The sequence below is a fragment of the Octodon degus genome, unplaced genomic scaffold (assembly GCF_000260255.1).
Source record: "Octodon degus isolate 3935 unplaced genomic scaffold, OctDeg1.0 scaffold00052, whole genome shotgun sequence".
NCBI lineage: Eukaryota > Metazoa > Chordata > Mammalia > Rodentia > Octodontidae > Octodon > Octodon degus.
In genome coordinates, this window is record NW_004524628.1 from 2099261 (window position 1) to 2122082 (window position 22822).

The following is a 22822-nucleotide window of genomic DNA, read 5'->3' on the forward strand; positions in this document are numbered from 1 at the left end:
TTTTTTTTTTTTTGTGGAACCAGGGATTGAACTCAGGCCCTTGTGCTTATTCCACTGAGCCATCTCCCTGTGCCCATAGAGCAATACATTTTTATTTATTATTATTATTGTTGTTGTTATTTTATTGTGATGCTGGGGGGTAAACCCAGGACTTCATACATGGTACACAAGTGCTCCACCACTGACCCACACATGTGTATGGAATGTTTAATTGTACATATTCGTGGAATACAGTGTGATAACTCAGTGTATATATATATATATACTATGTAGTTATCAAGTCCAAGTAGCTTGTTCATCTATTTAAACATTAAAATTAAAAAAAAATTATCACATAATTGTACATATTTATGAGTGACAGTGTATATATATAGAGGGGGAGGGGCAGGCCGATTAGTGGTTTTTTTTTTCATAATTTTATTGAGAAACAAATGGCGATGAGACAGTTTCAAATCAAATTAGTAGGACAGTTTCTTTTTTTTTTTGCGGAACCGGGGATTGAACTCAGGTCCTTGAGCTTGCCAGGCAAGTGCTTATTCCACTGAGCTATCTCCCCGGCCGGGACAGTTTCATTAATTAACACATTGCATGCTGTCTTCCTAGTGGTTATTTGTTGTACAGGATGCAGATATGATATCCTATTTACAAACACTATTAGAACAAATCCCTCTATTCATTGAATTAAGAGAATGTAGCTGTATATCTATCCTAACCATTTTGAATACACAGATACTAAATGGTCATTCATCTATATCCCCTTTTTTTGTTTAGTTCCGTCATTTAAATATTATAGGTGTGTGAACTCAGCAAAATACTCTAAAATAGTCCAGTAGTCCATAATAGTATTGGGTCTTCTGCATGGCTGGCAATGTTGGAACGATTAGTGTTTGAATGTGTGGCTTAACAGTGCCTTTAGACGAGCAGAATTTTGTATTTTGCTTAGCCAGTGTATCAGGTTTTTTCTTTTATGGTTTGCTCTTTCTGTATCTGATCCAAGGGTTACTTACAATGACACTAGTAAATTCAAAAATCTAGAAGTAGCGCAAGTCATATTCTCTGAGCATAATACAAAAAATTACAACTGGAAATCAAAGTAGACCAAAAACCATATCCTTTGAACACTGTATAATAAGTAGAAGCCAAAATAGACCCACTAGTTGGAAATGTAATACAGATCAGTCTGAATATAAAATTAAATTGATTATTAGATTATAGTACCAGCCCTGACATACAGAACATGGAAAGATGAATAGAATACCAACTGAATACTGTGAAGGCCTTCTCTCTACCAAAATGCACCTTGGTGTGGTGGTCACTAAACCGGCCCATGTATACCCACCCTCCCCATTAGAACAAATCCCTCTATTCATTGAATTAAGAGAATGTAGCTATATATCTATCCTAACCATTTTGAATACACAGATACTAAATGGTCATTCATCTGTATCCCCTTTTTTTGTTTACTTTCGTCATTTAAATATTATAGGTGTGTGAACTCAGCAAAATATTCTAAAATAGTCCAGTAGGCCATCATAGTGTTGGGTCTTCTGCATGACTGGCAATGTCAGAACGATTAGTTTACTTTTGGCTTCACAAGACTAGGTGCCAGAGAATCTTAAGTTTTCTCTCTCAATTCTTGCCTAAATGCAGTATGAGGGTTCTTCTCTCCTCTGCAAGAATGGCTGTTTTCAAGTAGTTGTTAAGTGTTGTTTGTCTTAAGGTTCATCACTGCATCTGGAAATTGCTAAACTATTTTGTAGTTGTTTCTTTTCCTTTTTTTTTTCCCCCCAATACATTGGCTTTGTGTGAAATGGGATTTGAGTTTTAAGTGAGTTTGATTTTCTTTGTTAAGGATACATTATAAGGCAGGGCTGTATAAACAGTTAACATCTTTCTTCTTCTTAGGACTGGGAATATTTACTAAATTCAGACTACCACCAGAATGTTGAGTCTCATCTTCTGAACAGATCTTTATGTTTGAGTTCTTTGGAAGTTTCAAGGGTGAAGGATGAAGACTTTTCACAGAATCTCAGTCTGGATTCTTCTACTCTTCTCTTTACTCACATGCCTGCAATATTTTTTGTTCTTCACCTTGTCTACGAGGAGTTGAAGTTGAATACTCTAATGGGAGAAGGGATTCGTTCGCTTGTTGACCTGCTGGTTCAGTTGGCAAGGTAAATGTTGTTTATATATTTGCAACTGCTGAGTGTGATTTGTTTTCCCTGTTATCATAAGGTTCTGAAACCTACCTTCTTAGGCAAGCAGAATGTTTTCTGTAAGCCAGAGAGAACATGTTTGAAGATACCAGTTGTAGAAGGGGCTCTGGGGTCTTTAGTTTTAGGATGATTAGAAATTCATAAAAAGTGGGGTGACCTGCTCAACACTGTTTTGGTAAGAGATTGGCTACATGGCAGGAGAAAATTCATAGTAACATCTGCTGCTTTATAACCCCCCCGTTCATATAGTGCTTTACTGTTAGTAAAATCATATAAAATGTCAAACAAAGTAGGTATTGCCCCTGTTTTAGTGATGAGGCAACTGGTGTGAGATTGTTTCTCAGAACATGAGTGGCATTTGTTAGGCGTGAACTCTGTGCTCTTTTGCTGTGCTTCGTTTGTTGCAGTCTGTCCTTGTCCCTGTCTTCCTAGGCACTCAGCGGGAGGCACAGGATGGTCCTTACACAGTTGTCTTTAGTTGTTTTCAGGGTGCAGAGCTCCCTATGTCTGGCTCTTAATTCCAAAAGTAAGTGTTGTTTGAGCATTGTGACTGTTGGTGATAATGGACTGAGATTGTAGCACATTTTTGATGTCTGTGGTCTCTCTTGAGATCCTGAAATATTTTCTGCTGAAACATGGCAGTGTTCTGTTGTTTTTTTTCCTGAGACAGGGTCTCGCCATGTACTGTATGCTGACTTTAAACTTGCTTGTGTAGTCCGGGCTAGCACTCAATGCGGCGTGACCCACATGTCTCAGCCTCCCAAGTGTTGGGATAAGAGTCAAATGTCACCATGCTCAGCTTATTTTATTTTTGAGACAGGGTCTTGCTGTGCAGTTCAGGCTGGTCTTGAGCTCACTATGTAGCCCACATTGGCCTGGAAGGACATGGAAGTTTTAACTGATGGTTAGTTCCACTTAATGACAAATCATTACTCGTACAAAAATTCTTTTATAACTAATTTCCAAGCTATTTCATGGCTGTCTGCAATAAGTAACATTTTTATAATGCCATTCATTTCTAAGGTCTTAGCCATATATTAATTTATCTTCAAAGCTTTATGCTGACGTCTGTAGAGATGACTCCTTGAAGATCATGCAGCTAATGACTAACAGAGGAGGAGCTAGAACACAGTGTGTTTCCTGTAGTTTTACCTCAATGAAATTTGTCCAGTAAAAGAAATCTGGGTTGCGTTTGTTATACTGTTCTTGTTATAAAGGCGAGAAATACAATGAAGAGATTCTAGATTTGATTATCTTCTACCTCATTAGTTTATTTTTTCAATTGAAAAGTTTAACTGATGAATCCTTCTGACTGTGGTGTGGGGAATGCATAATATTTTTCATTAAATTTGCTCTTACTTTTTCAGGGACTTACACTTGGGGCCTTATGTAGATCATTACTATAGAGACTATCCCACACTTGTCAGAGCTACCGGACAAGTGTGCACAATTGATCAAGGTGAGTGTGCCATAAAGATTTCCTGAGTAGTGTGGTGATACTTGTGTGTACTTGTTTCTTTCTCAGCGGATGGCAGAGGATATGTTTCTTACCATTGTTCACAGGCAGTATCTTTTCACCAGTTAGATTTTGGTTAATAGTATTTGATCCTTGACGTGTAATCAGCTGTAACTTCTTTAATATGGAGGGAAAACTTATCATCCCTAAGGTTCTGACTTGGAAAACTCAGCGAGAGCTTCCAGGGAATGGGATGCTGTAACCTAGACCTGTGCTGTCCAGGTAGGAGCCTTAGCCATAGTTACTTGAAAATAGAACAATTAGGGTCTAAAGCTTGATTCTGTGTCCATCATGGCCGACAAGATGGATAAGTCTCTGGACAACATTATTAAGCTGAAACAGAGCCAGCTGGGCAGCCATGGTGGGGTGCTCAGGTGGCCATGGCGGTAGAAACAGCCCAGTAGGAATTGTTCAGTGGGAAGCAGCCGGTAGGCACCCTGTAGCAGGCCTAAGCAACCCCTGTACAAGTGGCTACATGACCTTATGAACAGTGTCTTTGGACTTGGTGCCAGTGTGGTGACAGGGAAAGCTGTAGGTGTCAAACTGGACTTTGGAGTGTCAGAGGCAGGTTTTGAGGAACTCTGCTGAATTTAGAACACTGAAGAAGGTAACTGTGTGCTCTGATTACTCTGACTGGAGATGCCTAACAGTAGCTGTGCACTTTGAATGGCAGGCACATGCCCTGAAGGCTGTGAAATGGTGCGACAGGGGCCTGTGAACATCAGCTTGTCACGTCACAGACTGAAACGCAACAGATAACTTGTACTGAGCATAAACATAGGTGGCTATAACTAGAAGCCACGGCTCTGGAGGTTTCCACAGTGGCAGTGGTATTGCAACCTGAGAGGGACCCACAGAGGCATTAGGGGAAGAGGGAGAGGCACTGGCAGGAACACAAAGCAGTAGCTTTCTGTGGAGGAGCTGGACACCCTTAATAGAAGGATGAATCCACTAAATGGCTGATCTGTGAGGAGAGGACTCAGTGCTTGCTCTGCTCTCTGTGGAAGGGATGGGACTGGGCTGTGTGACCAGTCAGATTTGTTTCTTTACTGTTTTAAAATAGGATTTAAAAACTCATATAAAGTTTTCTTCTTTTTCTTTTTTTAAAATTCTGAAACAGACCTATTTTGTATCATGTTATTTGGGGATAACTTTTACTGGTTGCTGTTGTGGAAAAGGTGGCATTTTCACCTTTGCTGTAATAAACTAGAAATGTGTGTGAAAAAAATTAGCTCCTCAGTCAGCTATCCAGCCTGCCCTAAAGGGGCTCAGAGTTGGGGCCTACTTCAGTGCTGACTTTCTGTTTAAGAACCTTTGGAATTAGACAAAAAAAAAATTTGGTTAGATTCCTTCTATGTTTTGTGCATAAGAATTTGCTAAATTTCCATCCGGGATGGGATACAATGGAAGTTATTTAAATTTGTATATAATTATCTAGTCAGTTATTTACTGTGGCAGAGTGCAAAGCATTGTGGAGAGTAGAATACTGGACAAAATGACAGAGGAGTGTTGCTCTGCTTTGCAATGAGAGGTACCGTTGATCGTCTTCCCTTTAGATTAGAGTAGTATTGTCTGGATGTATATGGGAAACAAACATTGCTCTCCTTTTGAAGGTCAAACAGGATTTATGTACCACCCATCATTTTTTACTTCTGAGCCACCAAGTATTTATCAGTGGGTGAGTTCCTGTCTCAAGGGTGAAGGAATGCCACCGTATCCTTATCTCCCTGGGATCTGTGAAAGAAGCCGACTCGTGGTCTTGGTATGTATCTTGAGTATCACCTCTCTTATTTAATTTTTTCTTTTTAATTTTTTTTTTTCCCGGAACTGGGGATTGAACTCAGGCCTTTGCGCTTGCCACAGAAGCACTTATTCCACTGAGCCATCTCCCTGGCCCCTTTCTTTTTAAATTTGATTTAAAGATTATTATACAGTGAAGTCAGCATTTTTCTTCCTATGTGTAGTTGTGTGAATTTCACCAGATACGCAGATTTCTATAATTGCCATCATAGTTAGGATGTATGATTTAGAGACTCACTAATGTTGTCACTAACAGTTCGTTGCATTCTGTTGCTGAGTTGCCTTCCATTCTGTAGACTGTTCCACAGTTGATTTTATCTACTCAGGACAGTTAGGTTGGTTCCAGTTGGTAGTAATTTAACAGTTGCTGCAAACATTCATCTCCATGGTATTGTATAAACAGAAGTTTTCATTTCTTTAGAGTAGATACCTAGAACTGGAGTTGATAGTCATACATTAAATGTATACTTAGTGTTTTGAGAAACTGTTATTTTCCCGGATGTCTCTTTATTAAACATTTTCACCAGCAATATTGAAGAGAATGTTTCCTTGTATTTTTTGTCAGTATTTTTTACTCAGGTCCCTTGACTATTTTGAATTGTGGTTATTTGTTGTAGAGGTTTATACTCTAAATATTAAGACTTATCAGGCACATGATTTGCAGATATTTCCTGTAGGTTATCTTTTTATAAATATTTCTTTGAGATTGGCTCTTGTGCCCAGCTCACTTCCCCGGGCTCTCTTTCTCATATTCCTTTATAACCTGCTGGCCCACAGACATAGTTATGAAAATAATAAAAATAGTTCAGCATAGATCCTTTTGTTTTTTTGTTTTTTTGTTTTTTTTTTGATCCTTTTGGTTTTGTCATGACTTTTTATTTATTTATTTATTTTTAATGATGACACCCAGAGCCTTGTGCATGCTGTGCTCTATCACTGAGCTATACCTCCACCCTTGGCCATGAGTTTTACTGGGTTTAATTTTTTTGTTCATTTAATATTTAATTATAGAGATATTTGCAGCAGTCTGGCCAAACCTTTCCAGCTGGTAGTGGCTCTTCACTATAGAGTCTGCACTTGTGTCAGTGGAGATGGTGTTGCCTATTTACCATGTTAAAATGAGGGAGGGGAAAGTAAATAAGTGATCTTTTATTGGGGGATCCTTGTCTTCAAGGAACTTCACTTATGTTTTCCCAGATATTAAAGAGGCCTGATTTATCTCTTATCACTGTGATACTTTTGAATAATGTAATTTAGAGATCAGAAATACTGAGATAAAAGTATGCTTTTATCTTAGTTATGTGCTTAATATTTTAAAACTTTTAGAGACTTTTTATTTTATGTTTATTTTTTCCCCTTCCCCTCAAAGGGGATACCACTATACCTCTTTGGGTTTAGAGTGAAGGTGTGGAAATACTTTCTGAATAAAAGATGTTTTAATGCTACCCACTTCCAAAGCAGATTTGAGGCCATTAACACTTCACAGATATGTGTGTGACAATATGACAGCTTGGCAGTACAATAGAAACTTTTTTTTGGTGAGCAGAGGACTTCTAGTTCAAAGAATCATCTTCCTCTAGTGGATGATGTTAAGACAGCTAAACATTTGAAATTGTTTGTTAAATTTCTTATTACTGTTCACAAGTGAACATTGCCTAGATGAGGCAGTTTTATATACCTTTTGGGATATAACTAGATACCTGCTAGAATAGCTGAAAATATGATGGGGTGAGGATATGAAACAGTAAAACCCATACATCACTAGTGGGGCAGCAAAAGTGGCTTAGTACCTTCGAAAACTGTTTGAGAGTTTCTTATAAAGTTTAACATACAGTTACTATAAAACAAAGGATTTTCTACTTCTGGATGTTTATCTAGGAGAAAGTAAGGTATATTAATACACAAAGATCTGGATTACACAAGTTTTGTCATAGTTGCCATAAAGTGGAAGCAATCCAGATGTGCGCTGGTTGATGAGAAGGTAATCTTTGGCATGTCTGTGTAATGGAATACTGCTTGGCACAAAGTCGGAACTGACCCCTGGTAAATGCAGTAGCAAACTTGGATCTCAAGGCATCATGCTGGCTTGCAGAAGCAGGCCATTTGTTCCAGATTTGTACCACTAGGGGACACACAACTCTGGAGCAGGGAAGCATGAGTTGTTTCTAGTGGTGAGTGTAGGAGGAGGCTTGATGACAAAGGGCACAGGGAACCCCTGCAGTTGTGTACATGTTCTGTATTGCCAGTGTGGTCGTGGTTCTCTGATTGGACTGTGTTTGTTCAGGTTCATAGAGCTGAAAAAAATTTGTTTTTTAAAAATAGTATGTTTATATTTTCTCCTTATACAGAGCATTGCCCTCTACATCCTTGGCGATGAGAGCTCTGTTTCTGATGACTCCTCAAAATATTTGTCTAAAATAACTGTAGGTAAGTTGGTGTAATGTTAGGCCTCCCAGAACAAAATTTGATAGCTGTCATTATCAGAACTGAAATAAGAAAATTAAAATATTCACAGTTCTTTGTGGTAGAAATCACATCTTGCCTTTTCAGTATGTTCTAGTCTACAATCTACAACTAGTTTTCAGATAATAAAATAGTACGAATCTTATATTTTCATTATAGCTGCAAAAAAAGGAAATTGTGTTAGCTTTAAGGAAATTGTGTTTTTCAGACTGTGTCTTTACTGCTTATTTTATTATTTTTTAGGAATTGTTGATTAATGAATTCTTTTTTTAAATGCCTTCTGCACGTTGTATCTTTTCTTTGTCAGGATGTCTATTAAAATTTCATTTTGTTGCCCTTTAGCCCCACAAAAGGTGCAAGCAGAACAAGAAGAAAACAGGTGATTTCGTTTTTATATCTAAAATTTAAAACAGTATTTGATCTTGTTATTTTTCTGTAATATTGCTCTTTTGCTAGTAACTTAGTGTTTTATTCTCTTCAAGTTTTAGTTTCCGACGTTCTACGACAGTTTCTAGCCTAGCTGAAAGATTAGTTGTCTGGATGACCAGTGTAGGTAAGTGCTTCCTTGTGTTTCTGTTCAGGTTTTTTTTTCTTTTTCTTTTTTCTTCTGTTAGTTCATGCTTATAGCACTTATCACATGCAGCACATTCCTCCTGGGGAGTCAGCTCATGTCCGTGTCACATCTTAATCCTTTGGCCTTCCGCTTTTTTTCTACTCTGTTCCGCCCTCCATCTCTAGATGACCATCCTATTTATTTGCAAAAGGTCTATCTCCTTGTTTCTGTCATCTGCCTTTTTATTTTGCTCTTTAAATTATTTACTTTGGGTTTCTCATGTAAGAGAGACCATGTGAAATTTATTTATTTGTTTATTTATTTATTTATTTTGTATGTAGTTGGTACAGGATCTCACTATGGAGCTCAGACTCATAGTGATCCTCCTATTTTCAGCCTCCCCAGTGCCGGGATTATAGTTGTGTGCCACCGTGCCCAGAGGCAGTGCTGGTGAAATTGACTTTTTTGTGTCTGATTTATTTCACTGAGCATTATGTCTCAAGGAATATCATTTTTCTACACATGACTCAAATTCATCCAGTTCTGTGGCCAAGCAGTACTACGTATTGTATACATATATTACTTTTTCTTTACTGACTCATTTGTTGTTGGGCATATAGGCTACTTTCAAGATTTCCCAGTTAGGAATTGTGCTGCTTTATAAACGTGAATGTGCCCGTATACTGTGATACAATGTCTTTAATCTTTTGGGAAGATAGATAGGGAATAACTGAGTTAAGTGGAATTTCTATTTTTAGGTTTTTTTTTATGGTAGTGGGGGTTGAACTCAGGTTCTTGTGCTTGCCGGGAAGGTGCTTATGCTGCTGAGCTATCTCCCTGGCCCTTATTTTTAGTTTTTATATTTATTTATTTATTTGTTTTTGTGGAACCGGGGATTATATTCAGGCCCTTGTGCTTGCCAGGAAATATTTTTAGTTTTTAAAGGAATCTGCATATTGATTTCTCTATCATGGTTGTACTAGTTTACACTTCCATCAGTAATGTGAAATAATCCCCACCCCCAAGACTTCCCAGCATTTGTTTCTTTTTGAGTTCTTGATAGTAGCCAGTCTTTTTGGGTTAAGATGGAATCTCAGTGCTATTTTGATTTGCATTTATACACATACACACATGCAAAAGTAATGGCTTTTTAAAGAATATTTTGTTTGAGTTTTTATCTAAAGAATGTTCTGAATGAAGTTCTTCATAGTTCTTTTTTGTGTGTCACTTTGAAAATAACAGTAATTATGTTCTTGAACCTATAGCACACTTGCACCAAAAAATATTCAACTGTGTGGCTAGGCATGGTGGCACATAGCTTGTAATCCTAGTAATTGGGGAACTGGGATAGGAAGATCCCCAGGGGTTTGAGGCCATTGTGGGTCATATAGTGAGACCAGCTTCAAAAAAGCAAAACCAGAGATGTTGGATGACTTTAGGCCATCTATATATGTCACCTATGATATATATATATTATATTTATATTTTTTTTAATATTTAGTCGAGGGTCTACAGGGTCTCACTACACAGATTGAACTCATAGTGATCCTCCTGTTTTCAGCCTCCCAAGCACTGGGATTACAGGTGCGCGTCACCATGCCCAGTCTTCACTTAATATTTAATAAAAATGTTATTATATAAGGAAACACTGTTGGTCTCCATAATTTGTTAACTTTGTGTAGTACGAATAATGCATAATTTTGTAAAATTTTAAAATTGTGACAAAAATAAATTTGAATTTGAAGATTCAAATGATGAAATGTTATTCATATAAAAGAATATGTAAGGGGCTGGTGAGATGGCTCAGTGGTCTAAAGCACCTACTTAGAACAAGCATAGCAAAGCACAGGGACCGTGGTTCAATCCCCCAGCACCACATGCCAGCCAGCCCCGCCCCCTGGTGGGCTGAGCTGGCCACACACACACACACACACACACACATAAATAAACAAAATTAAACAAAAAAGAATATGTAAAATATGTTTATTGAACATATTTTGTTCACTGGAGCAAATCACTGAGTTATCTCCCTGGCCTTGCCAGGGTTTTTAATTTACATTTCTCTGATCATGAATTCGGCAGAGCATCTTTTCATATGAATATTAAGTACTTACGTATCCTTTTCTGGGAAATATCTTTTTTTTTTTTTTTTTTTTTTACTTTTCCTATTGGATTAACTTTTTCTTCAGATTTGTAAGGAATTCTGAGATCCTTTATGGGAATCCCTTACATTAATATAGTAAGATGAATAAAATGAATTCACTTAGTGATTTACTCACCAGTCAGAGGGCAATGGGAAAGTGACAAGTCTGAATTAAAATTATTCTTTACTTCTTTTACCTCAAGGATTCACTTTAAGAGATTTGGAAACTCTCCCCTTTGGAATTGCTCTTCCCATCAGAGATGCAATTTATCACTGCCGGGAGCAGCCTGCCTCAGACTGGCCAGAAGCGGTCTGCCTCCTGATCGGGCGTCAGGATCTTTCTAAGCAGGCCTGTGAGGGAAATTTACCCAGAGGGAAATCCGTGAGTATCAGCGTGGAAATATGGAGTTCAACTTCAACCTCAAAAAAAATCCAAGTAGTTCTTTATTTTCCTTTACAACTTTTTGCAACTATATATACCAATTTGTCTTTTATATTATGTACCAGATGCGGTTTCTAATTGAATACATCTTATCCATCATAAATTGAACATGGAGCAGATTTTGTGACTGCTCTGTCCTACCTGAACTTTGCTTGATTCGGCACAGGTGCTGAGTCCGTTGGGTGACTGCTAGGACTGTTGTCCTGTTTGTTCCCACATTTGTAATGAGCAGCTCTATGATTACTACATAGGAAAATCAGAACAACTGTAATTTGAATTTAGACAGTTAACTTTTTGTGCTATACTTTTCAATGTGTTAAATTTCTTGAATGTAGCCTTTTTAATGGGTTCAGATATCTATTTAATCATGTGAAGCTGAAGCCTCCCCCAAATCTTTTTCCACTAGAGTTGTTTAAAAGATGTTTTAGGGGCTGGGGAGATGGCTCAGTTGAATAAGCGCTTGCCTGGCAAGCACAAGGGCCTGAGTTCAATCCCTGGCTCAAAAAAAAAAAAGTTTTAAATAGTCACTTAATGATTTACTGCTCTTCTATATGAAGTACTGCCCTTCGTCAATCTTTAGATCTGTTTAAGAATGGTTTTTAAGAAGTCTAGAAATAGGGCGAAATGTTTTATTACGCTTCATACATTTCTCTTCTATAATCAGTATTTCGATTTTTGGTTTTTTGTTTTTTTTTTCCTGCCTTTTTGAAGATAGGGTGTTGCTGTGCAGTTCAGGGTGGCCATGAGCTCACTTTGTAGGCAAGGCTTGTCTCAAACATGCAACTGTCCTCCTGCCTCAGCCTCCTGAGTGCTAGGATTACAGGCATGTGCTACCATGCCCAGCTTTTTATAATCAGTACTTTTGAAAACTTGAAAGTAAAATTTGTGGGTAACTGTGGTTAAAAACAAATAATTGACTGTATCAAAAAAGTGTGTAGACAGGATACTGAATGTTCACAATACAATGAAATGATAGATGTGTGGGTCAAAGACATGCTAGTTACCCAGATCAGATCATTACAGGAACCTCCATCCTACTGTACCCTCAAAACATACATAATTATATATTAATTAAAAATTTAAAAATTGTGTTGGGAGTATAGCTCAGTGGTAAAGATTTGCTAAATAATAAAATTTTTAAAAAGAAGCTTCCAAAACTTTTAGAACTATATAAAATTAGTAGTAGCACTGCATTGAGGAGGATTTAGGGAGGATGATTCTGTTCCTGGTGATTCTTGTACTTTGCTCATGTCCCTCAGAAGGTAGCGGTTTGGCTCATTTCTTAAGTTTTCTTTGGGTTATCACATAGTAATCAGCAGATGGTAACTTTGAGTGAGTCTCATTGGGCCATGGGCTGTTAATGTGTCTTTAGAACCCATAGCGAAGCTTGATCCTCACAGTTGCCGAACTGGATCTGGGGGCACAGTGTTCCACGGGGACCCGCTGTCCAGCAGGGTCCTGGCACGACTGTTTGTTTGTTTTTTTTTAACACGTCTTTTTGATATGCATTATAATAGCAGTTCTTGGTTGCATTAGTGTTGTTTTTTTTTTTTTTTTCTGTGTTTAAAATTAAAAATAATCTTTTTCGCTGATAGTATGTCCTGTTTTCCTTAACTAAGAAAAAGCCAGTATGGGCTGGGGAGATATCTCAGTAGAATAAGTGCTTACCTGGCAAGCACAAGGTCCTGAGTTCAATCTCTGGTACCGCAAAAAAAAAAAAAAAAAAAAAAAAGAAAGAAAGAAAAAGCCTGTAGCATTTAGATTGCTTTTGTTACTGTGACAGCAGTTCAATGATGATAGCATTAGGCCATTAATATATATTTAAAGTAGTTCCATCTAAATTCAAGGTTTTTTAAAAATATATTTAGTACAGGGTCTATAGGGTCTTACTATGTGGATCAGACTCATAGTGATCCTCCTGTTTTCAGTCTTCCAAGTGCTGGGATTACAGAGGTGTGCCACCATGGCCAGTCTCAATCACCATCCCAGTTTGCCCCTAGGGTGGGGCCAAGGCCAGGCCAGCACGACACCCAAGGGGAACTCCAGCTGCTGAGCTCTGCCTAAGCAGGCGCTGTAGTCCGCTGAGCTTGAATTCAGAGTTTTCTTGTGTTTGCTGCTGTATTTTATAACTACGTATAAGCCCATGGAAATTCAGTGGTACATATTTTGTATTTCTATTCGCTGGGTATTTAAACCATTAGAATATATAGTCATGTATTACCTAATGATGAGTCACATTCTGAGAAGTGTCATTATGCAATTTTAACATTGTGCCACATGGTAGCATTTACAGTGACAATATTCGTAGGTGATATTATCTTACGAGACCCGCGATCGGCAGGAACGTTGTCCTGTGGTGCATGACTGGTGTCCTTCCAAATCAGCTAGTTCATAGGAACCAAAGTGAATTTTTATAAACTAAGAGTGACTAACTGGTTTTACTCACTATCTTTTTTTAAGCTAATCATGCTTCCACATTAAATGTTGGAATACTTTAATATTTCAACTTGGATTTAATTTTTTGTCAAGGAAGTATAAAACTCTTTGAAGCTGGGTGTGGTAGTATATGCCTGTAATCCCAGTACTTAGAAAGTTGAGGAAGGAGGATCACTACAAGTTTCAGGCCAGCCTGGACTATATAGTGAGATCCTCCCTCAGAAAACAAACTAAAAACCTCTTTGAAAGAACATAAGGAGATTCCATGTGCTGTACATCTGTGCTGCAGTCTGAATTGTTCAGACTGAATTATTAAACCATATGGTAAAATTTTGGCGGTGAGATGACTGAAAAATAAAACTAACCACAGTCTATTATCTTAAAATAAAACAGTATTACTCAGCTTCCTCAACCCTTGGTGTATATCCTTGGAATGTTTCAATAAATTTAGTCTCTGTTGTCATAATTTAAACTTTTTCCTCACAGTTCAATAAAGAATATTTCCAAATAGGTAATACAATACTTATAAAAAATGTTTAGTCAGATGTGGTAGTGCCCACAGTGTGAGAGGCTGAAGCAGGAGGATGGCCAGTTTGAGGCTGTCCTGTGTCATTTAGCAAGACCCTGTCTCTGTCTCTGTCTCTCTTTCCCTGTCCCTGTCCCTATCGCTATCTCTATCTCTGTCTCTGTGTTTTCTGCCTGCCTGCCTGCCTGCCTGCCTGTTTCTCTCTCTGTTTTTGGACTTTGTCTTAAAATAAATATTTTAAAGTGTCTGTGGTTGGCCCTGGGTTCAGAAGAATTCTTAAGGTTTTTTTTTTTGGTGGAACCAGGGATTGAACTCAGGGCCTTGCGCTTGCCAGGGAAGCGCTTATTCCACTGAGCCATCTCCCCAGCTCCCTGGGTTCAAAAAGAATAAAGTCCCAAAAGACTGTCTGTGCCCTACATGACATACGTATCTCAGAGCCAGGTGTGGTGGCTCCCTCCTGTAGTTTCATCTGCTTTCAAGGCTGAGGAGGAGGATCACTTGATCCTGAGCATTCAGGGCCAGTCGGGGGCAACATAGTAAGCCTCCAGCTAATTAAAGATTTGTAGTTTGGGGTGCCGGTGTGTCCCCCGTGTGGACCCCAGCACTCTTTGGTGGTGTGGGCATGTCCGTCCACGCGTGTCAATGTCGTCATGTCAGTAATTGCACATTGGCTGCTTGTAAATTCTTATACTCAAGTCTGTTACTCAGGTGCTCTCATCAGATGTCCCTTCAGGAACGGAAGCCGAAGAGGAAGATGATGGCATGAATGACATGAATCATGAGGTGATGTCCTTAATCTGGAGTGAGGATCTGAGGGTGCAGGACGTGCGAAGGCTGCTTCAGAGCGCACACCCCGTGCGTGTCAACGTGGTGCAGTACCCGGAGCTCAGCGACCATGAGTTCATCGAGGAGAAAGAGAACAGGTAGGAGATGTCTGTCAGGCATTGTGTAAATTTGAGACTTGTATTTGATTTTTCTCCAGGTTTTTATCTTTTAAACCCCTAAAATTTTAAAATAACCTTTTGAAGGCTTTTTAAAAGTTAAAGTTAAAATGTGTAATAGCTTTTAACTTTTCATCTGTCTTTAGTAAACATGCATGTTTCTGAATGTCTTTGGGTTTTGAGGACAGAATTCTCTCTTCCTCTTGAAAAATAGCAGTGTACTGTTTAGAAAAGGTTAATCAAAATGATTTTGTTGTAGTTATCGTAAGAATTTACAGCCAGAATGGGCATTGGTGGTTCAGTGGTAAGAACTCACAGCCAGGCATGGTGGTACAGGCCATAGTCCCAGCACTTGGGAGGCTGAGGCAGGAGGATTCCCTGTGAGGTTCAAGGCCACCTGGGCTATGTAGTAAGTTCAAGACTGGTCTAAACTACATAGTGAGACCCTGTTTCAAAAATAAATAAGTAAAATCTAAAAAAAAAAAAAAAAAAATCTTAACTAAAAAAAGAATTTACAAACAAAGTGAAACACTGGACTTGTTACTCTGTCTTTATCAGGAATAAATTTTGAAGGTTTTTTTTTTTTTTTACTAAAATTTAAACTGAAGCCCATATTTTAAAATTGTGTTAGGTAATACTCTGTAATAAATTGTAAGAATTTGTAGTAAACAGCATCACACGCTTGAGACATTTCAGGGCTAGTGCTGTGGGTCACTTCTGCTGACATTTTTACCTCTCTGTTGCTCATCTTTCTGCTTTGACTCTTCACCTGTCATTTCTGTGCCACTGCTTTCTAGTTCTCCTTTTCCTGGTTCTGCGTCAAAGGGAGGAGCCACCCAGACTGACGCACAGGATGCTGAAGATCTGAGACCATCATAAATTCCCCTTCGTGTGTATCTGAGGGCTAGACTCCTATACATGAGGAGTGGAGGGGCAGAGAGGTGTAGTACTGTGCTTACTGGTACAGGTACAGGCTCTAGAGCCAGGTGTGGCTGTGATCCAGTGAATTTGGATGAATTACACAACATGCTGCTGCGCAGTTGCCTCAGCTATGAGGACAGCCATGCTTCTAGCCTTTGTACCTCAGAGACTATTGTTTGCCAGCCAGTTGTCCTTACGTGGCTCTTACAGTCCTGCCTCGTATGTAGCGAGGCTGAGCGCAACTAGCGCCCTTACCAGGAGTGCGCTGATTCAAAGACTGTTAATGTTTTTTATTTTTAATATTTGTGGAATGAGTGTATCTTTTTATTAAAGAATGCCAGTATAATTGGTAGCACTTTTTCTTTGCAGTTATGTCATAGGTTTGGGAGATGCAGAGTTATTGTTATTGCTGTTATAGTTTTGTTTATTACTTTGGCAAGGTTGAGTTGGATTATGTAAAGGCTTTTACCTGCATGTGTATACATGGTATTGTCTCCCTAGTGTAAGAAACTGAAAGAGTAAATAAAATCAAGGAGTAAATAAAATCAGAAAGGTACAGTAGAGACTATAAAAGGGAATGGAACTACTCAAAAAGAAAGAAAAAAAAAACTGGGATAAGGGAAAGGAGAAAAGAAAGTAGGAAGGGAAAAAATAATATATATACACAAAGTAGCTAAGATGATTTAGTACTAATTTTATTGGTTTATTGAATAGTTAATGCTTACTTTTTTTGACCAATTTTGCGTGCTTATATCTGGTAATCTGAACAACTACATGGAGGACGACAATGTGCAATATAATAACCATTGTGAATTCCTATCTTATTGTTTTTTGAAATTCCGTATCATTTTTAATGTTTTTATTATTATTTTTTATTCTCTTTAAAATTTAAAAAAAATGCTGAAAACATTCTATGGGCAGCAGCCTCTTGGCTTTGCATATCTCAGATCCCAAATTAACTTGGTGGCTGTATTCTTAGTGACTCTTAGAGCTGAAATTTTCCTTCCCTGTGAACTGGAAAAGCAGTGATAATGTGTGCATAGTTAAGGAGAGAGTATACTCACAGGTGGTTTTGTCTGCAGAGAAAATGCTAGTCCTCTTGTTAGCCTCTGAAGGCAAATTTCTGTGTCTTCACATTGTACTTTTTTCTTTTTTGCAGTATTAAGAATTGAATTGAGAGACTTTGTACTGAGCTATATTTCCCATCCATTTTTAAATGTATATATGCTTTTGGTACAGGGTCTTGCTATACAGCTTGGACTTGTAGTGATCATCCTGTCTTATTCTCCCCAGCACTGGGATTATAGGCGTGTGCCTTCATGCCGGCCAGGTTCTGGCACTGACACAGCATATGGTACTGGGGATCAAACTTGGGACCTTGTGCTTGCCAGGCAGGCACTTACTGTTGAGCTATCTCCCAGCCCCATTTTAAAGTTTAGATTAATATGTATATTTTTTTCAGAACCCAGGACCTGCACTGAGTTATATCCCCAGCCTTTTTAATTATTTTAAATTTTGAGACAGGGTCTTATTAAGTCACCCAGGCTGGGCTTGAATTTGTGGTCTTTTGGCCCTAGACTCTCATTGTATTGGGAATACGTGTGTGTACCACTATACCTAGCTTAATGTATAGCTTTTAAGTTTCTTTTAGATGTAAATGCCTGCTTCTATTTGTTAGCGTTTGTCTTTTTTTAAGGCCTACAAGAGGGTAATTCAACATCCAAACATGTTAAAGTGTGATATGTTAATTTTGTAGGGTAGCCCACAGAATTCATTTTGACCTTACGGTGTACCTGACATGTAGTATTAGTCCTATAAACCCTAGCCATAATGTAAGTGAAACTAATTCTTTTTCCCTGCAGACACCATGAAATCCATTCATTTTCTTTCTTTCTCCATATAAAACCACAAAGGTGGTATAGCATTTCCGAGGGGCATTGTCAGATCTTACACATACTGAGGGTGGCCAGACTGAGGGAACCCCCAAAGTTCTGCATTCTCCTTTGAGAAAGTCAGCATCCCTCAGTAGCATTTTAAATCTCTTTAGCATATCCGCAGAGTGTTGGCTTAGTGTATAGGCCAGGTGGATTTTAGTCACAGCAGATAGGAAGCAAATCAAAGGATGTGTGCCTCCCCTTGCCAAGTCACCGACAGACGGAAGTCTTGGAATGAGAATAGTGTTTGGGTGGCTCCCTCTTCTCTGTGTGAGTTTACTTTGAGGTACATTTTATGCCTTCTTTGAAATACTTAACTGTGATTACATTCTGGTTCTGCTTCGCTCTAAGGTCTTTCTTGTGTTGGTTTTTGTTTGAATTGCAGATTGCTCCAGTTGTGCCAACGCACAATGGCCCTTCCAGTCGGACGAGGCATGTTCACCTTGTTTTCATACCACCCCGTTCCAACGGAACCACTGCCAATTCCTAAATTGAATCTGACTGGTATGTTATATTCTGACCTCTCTGAATTACAAGGAAAGTGTACGAGCAGTGGCTTTCTGAGTTTTAGTTAAAGCAAATGAAATGCTCCTTCTACTCCCTGAGCTAATTTCTATTAATGGCTGTTATAGTGGTTATCAAAGTGCAGACAGCAAATCAAACTAAACATTGAAGAAAGTAAAATAAAATCAGTTACTAATTCTACTTTTTAATGAGATTATCTTGAGATATAAAAGGTCATTTGGAACAGTTTAGAAAGAATATTGATAATGGTAAGAATATTGAATTTTGATTGAAATTTGATTATTATACTAAAGAGTATAATATATAAAAATATTTAACCTTAAAATTTTTCCTATCATGTTATAAATTTATGGTCCTAGTACAAAAACAAGTGGTTCACTTAGCAAAAGGAAGAAAAATGATCAAATGATCACCTCTGCTGTTGTCCAGCGGTACTGCTGGCTCTAATTGGCCAGTGTCTTTAGTGTCATTTCTCTCAACATTCTGATAGATGTATTTCCCAGTTTTAATTTCTGTACACTTATAATTTCATATTAAGTTTTATACTTATATATTTTAGTTACATGTAATTTTCTGTTGGAAATTTAAATCTGTCATAGAAATTATTTTAAAAATTTAGTTGCATCTTTCCATATCTAACATGTAAAGAACATGTATGTATATACAATTGTGTTTGTGTATATTATATGTGTTTTTATTCAATACCTTCATTTTTATTTTAGCATATTTTATTCTGTAGATATACTATAGTTTATAGGAATAACATATTTTTGGAAATTACACATTTCTGCTATTATATTTTCTGCCTGTATGTTGAGGCTGAGCACTTAGAAGGTAAACTTGTAGGACAGTAAGATGAGTAGTTCTAAAACTTTGATTTAAGTGTAGTCATATTGCCTTTCTCAGTAGTAGTATACATTTTTACTTCTCCACATGTAACTGCCCACTTCCCAATGGTGCTTGATCATGTGTTTCATAGTACATGACTACCTAATGCAAATTTGAGTGTGTGCTAAGGGTAACATGGGTACAGCTGAAATCATTGAAAAATCGTGTAAATTGGGGTGTATGTGGCTTCATGGAAATGTAATGTATGTACAGTGTATGCAGTAGCATTCATGATAGTATTGATATAAGCCAAGTATATAATTTTCAGTTGCAAAGTTTTAAAATGGACTGTCCTGGTCAGATCTATAAGAAGCTTGTGCTTTGGGCAGCAAGTGGGAAATGAGTTAGCTGTGGAATAAACATTCCCGTCTCCCATATCCTGCTCACTCTAAGCCCTGACAGGAGAGCTTGCAGACTGCCCTCCTCAAAGTTGTTTTCTAAGGCTGAGAACGCAGCACAGTGTAGAGCGCTTGCCTAGCGCATGAGGCTCTGGGTTTGGTCTGCAGGATTAGGTTGAGGGTGGGGAGCAGAGTGGGAGAAAGGCTACAATAGTAAACTGTTCTTTTGGGAATAAAGCAGCTAAGGCAAAATGTAAACAATTATTGAATCTTATGGAAGGCATAGTATATAAGCGGTCATTTTAATACTGTTCTCAACTTTTTTTTTTTTTTTTTAATGTATTTGGCACAGGGTCTCACAGTGCAGCTCAGACTCATAGCGATCCTTCTGATTTTAGCCTCCCTGGTGCTGGGATTACAGGCATGCGCCAACATGGCTGGTCTTGGTGGCCGGCTTAGTGTGCCTGGGGTTGGGGCCAGTGTGGCATGTGGTGCAGGGCATTAAAGCCCAGTCCCTGAGTTTAACTAAGCAGATGCTTAGTCTGCTGAGCTATTTCACTGGTCCTTGTTTTCAACTATATATTTTCATATAAAAACTTTGAGTTAAAAAGAAAACCTCTTGCGCTGGCCAGCTCAGCAGACTAAAGCACCTGCTTAGACAGACACAGGGACCAAAGTTCAGTTCCTGGTATGCTATGTGAGCTCTGCTCTCGGGGCATGCTGAACCTGTGACTGAGACTGGGCATGTGGTGTGTGCCTGTAATCCCAGTGCTTGGGAGGCTGAAAATAGGAGGATCACTATGAGTCCGATCTGTGTAGTGAGACCCTGCAGACCCTGTACTAAATACATTAAAAAAATAAAAATAAAAATAAATAAATTTAATCATTTTGTTTTGTGGATTTTTATTCTCTCAATGTCAACTTTCCTATGGCTGGATAGGACGAGCCCCTCCTCGGAACACAACGGTAGACCTGAATAGTGGGAACATCGATGTACCCCCCAACATGACAAGCTGGGCCAGCTTCCACAATGGGGTGGCTGCTGGGCTGAAGATCGCCCCTGCCTCCCAGATCGACTCGGCTTGGATAGTTTATAATAAGCCCAAGCATGCTGAGTTAGCCAATGAGTATGCTGGCTTCCTCATGGCGCTGGGCCTGAATGGACACCTTACTAAGCTGGCTACTCTCAATATCCATGACTATCTGACCAAGGTGAGAATGTGTTCCTAGTGCTTGGTGCTGGGCCTCCATTGCCAGTTGCATTGGCTCCTCAGTGCCATTTGCCGTTCCTTATTCATCCTTGTACCTCTAAGTCCCTTCCTCTCACAGCAGGCCAAGTAATCTTTCTAAAGTATAAATCAGCAGAAGTTACTCATTGGTCAGAACCATTGAATGAGTCCATCATATTTCTTGGTGCCTGTGTGATCCTGTTCATCTCTCTGGTGCTCCGTAACCTTCTTCCCTAGCTCCTCATCTAATCTAAGTGCTTCCTTCCCACCAGTTTTCCAGCTTTCAAGACCTGTTATAAATTTCTTTCTTTCTTTTTTTTTTTTGCAGTACCAGATATTGAACTCAGGACCCTGCGCTTGCCTGGCAAGCACTTACTCTGCTGAGCTATCTCCCTGGCCCCATAAGTTTCTCTATATGACCTTTTAAGGTTCTTTTCTTAGTAATCCTCTAGCCTCTGCTAACCAAAAATGAAGCTATTTAAAAATACTCTTTTGTAATACTTTGAAATTTTCATTATACTACTTTTTTTTTTCTTTTCTTTTTTAGTACTGGAGATTGAACTCAGGACCCTGTGCTTGCCATGCAAGCGCTTATTCTGCTGAGCTATCTCCCCAGCCCCTATACTACTTTTTAATAATGAATTTATTTGTAAGTCTTTAGTCCTTTTTTTCTCTCCTATTAGAGCCCTAACTCCATGGGAACAAGGACAGAGTTTCATTTTCCACTGTACTCTTGTGAATCACTGTGCTTATGATATAAAAGTACTTATTGACAGTGGCAGTATTTTAAAACTGCATATTTGTTTTGGTAGTGAGTCTTCAGTTTCATTTATTTTCCATTCTAGGGCCATGAAATGACAAGCATTGGACTGCTACTTGGTGTCTCAGCTGCAAAACTAGGCACCATGGATATGTCAATCACTCGGCTGCTTAGCATTCACATTCCTGCTCTTCTACCACCAACGTCCACAGAGCTGGATGTTCCCCACAATGTGCAGGTGGCCGCAGTGGTAGGCATTGGCCTTGTGTACCAGGGGACAGCCCACAGGCACACTGCAGAAGTCTTGCTGGCTGAAATAGGTATGATTAATGATGCTGAGTCTCTGGCTATATCTCACTCCATATGAAAAAGTAAAATGATAATAAAATTGCAAAGATGAAGAAAAAACAATAGTAGCTTTTATGAGCACAGAATGGTCTGATAAGTATAAAAAATTGCAAGTATTATTTTGCAAGGCTAATGTTACTTGTTAGGTTATTAGCCCACATATTTATTGGACTTGCCCATTGTACGCTTCAGGGGTCACATTTAATGAGGTGTCTGAGGTCTTAGTCACCTGTGATCATGGCTTTTATTCCACTGTGTGTTTACCAGTAATGTCTAGCAGTGGCCTGTACTTAAAGTTGATTGTTTTGGTCCTTAACATCTCAGTGTTTGTTCTGTTGGAACACTGGCTTGAAAAACACTTGAAGCAATAGACGTGATCGGTTTCTATAACTGATGCATGTCTTCCTATACATTTTAAATTGTCTCTAGATTACTATCAGAACTTAATGCAGTGTAAGTGATAGGTAATTAATTGCTACACTGTATTGTTCAGGGAATAATGAGAAGAAAAATATACTGAAAATGCAACTTTTTCACTTTATAAGCAAGCAGGTAAGTTGTAGCCCTTTAATCCGGTGCTTTGGTAATTACCAGAATGTTTTTTGCTCATTGGCCAGCACATAGCAGGGTTAAACAGGTGAGAAAATCCAGATGTGATGTTTGAAAAAATATTTTCATTTATAGTTGGTTGAGTTCGTGGATACAGAATCTGCAGATATGAAGGGCTGACTGTGCTGCACACACACCAGTGATAAGGTTTATTGTATAAGTTAGACACAGTAACAGGTTGACAGTAAAAACTAATAATTACGTAAACAGTTGTAGATTTTTTTTTTTTTTTTT

General features: G+C 38.5%; 1 protein-coding gene across 1 annotated transcript in view; it reads left to right on the forward strand.

Moving 5' to 3' along the window:
• The window catches only part of Anapc1 (anaphase promoting complex subunit 1), a 104221-nt gene that overhangs the window by 32430 nt on the left and 48969 nt on the right, over window positions 1-22822 (forward strand). Inside the window, exons 19-29 of the mRNA XM_023717365.1 lie at window positions 1906-2174; window positions 3584-3675; window positions 5346-5494; window positions 7881-7959; window positions 8338-8374; window positions 8478-8548; window positions 10895-11073; window positions 14804-15018; window positions 18277-18395; window positions 20583-20854; window positions 21717-21951. Coding sequence (XP_023573133.1) covers window positions 1906-2174; window positions 3584-3675; window positions 5346-5494; window positions 7881-7959; window positions 8338-8374; window positions 8478-8548; window positions 10895-11073; window positions 14804-15018; window positions 18277-18395; window positions 20583-20854; window positions 21717-21951 — 1717 coding nt within the window. The remainder of the gene's footprint in view (window positions 1-1905; window positions 2175-3583; window positions 3676-5345; window positions 5495-7880; window positions 7960-8337; window positions 8375-8477; window positions 8549-10894; window positions 11074-14803; window positions 15019-18276; window positions 18396-20582; window positions 20855-21716; window positions 21952-22822) is intronic.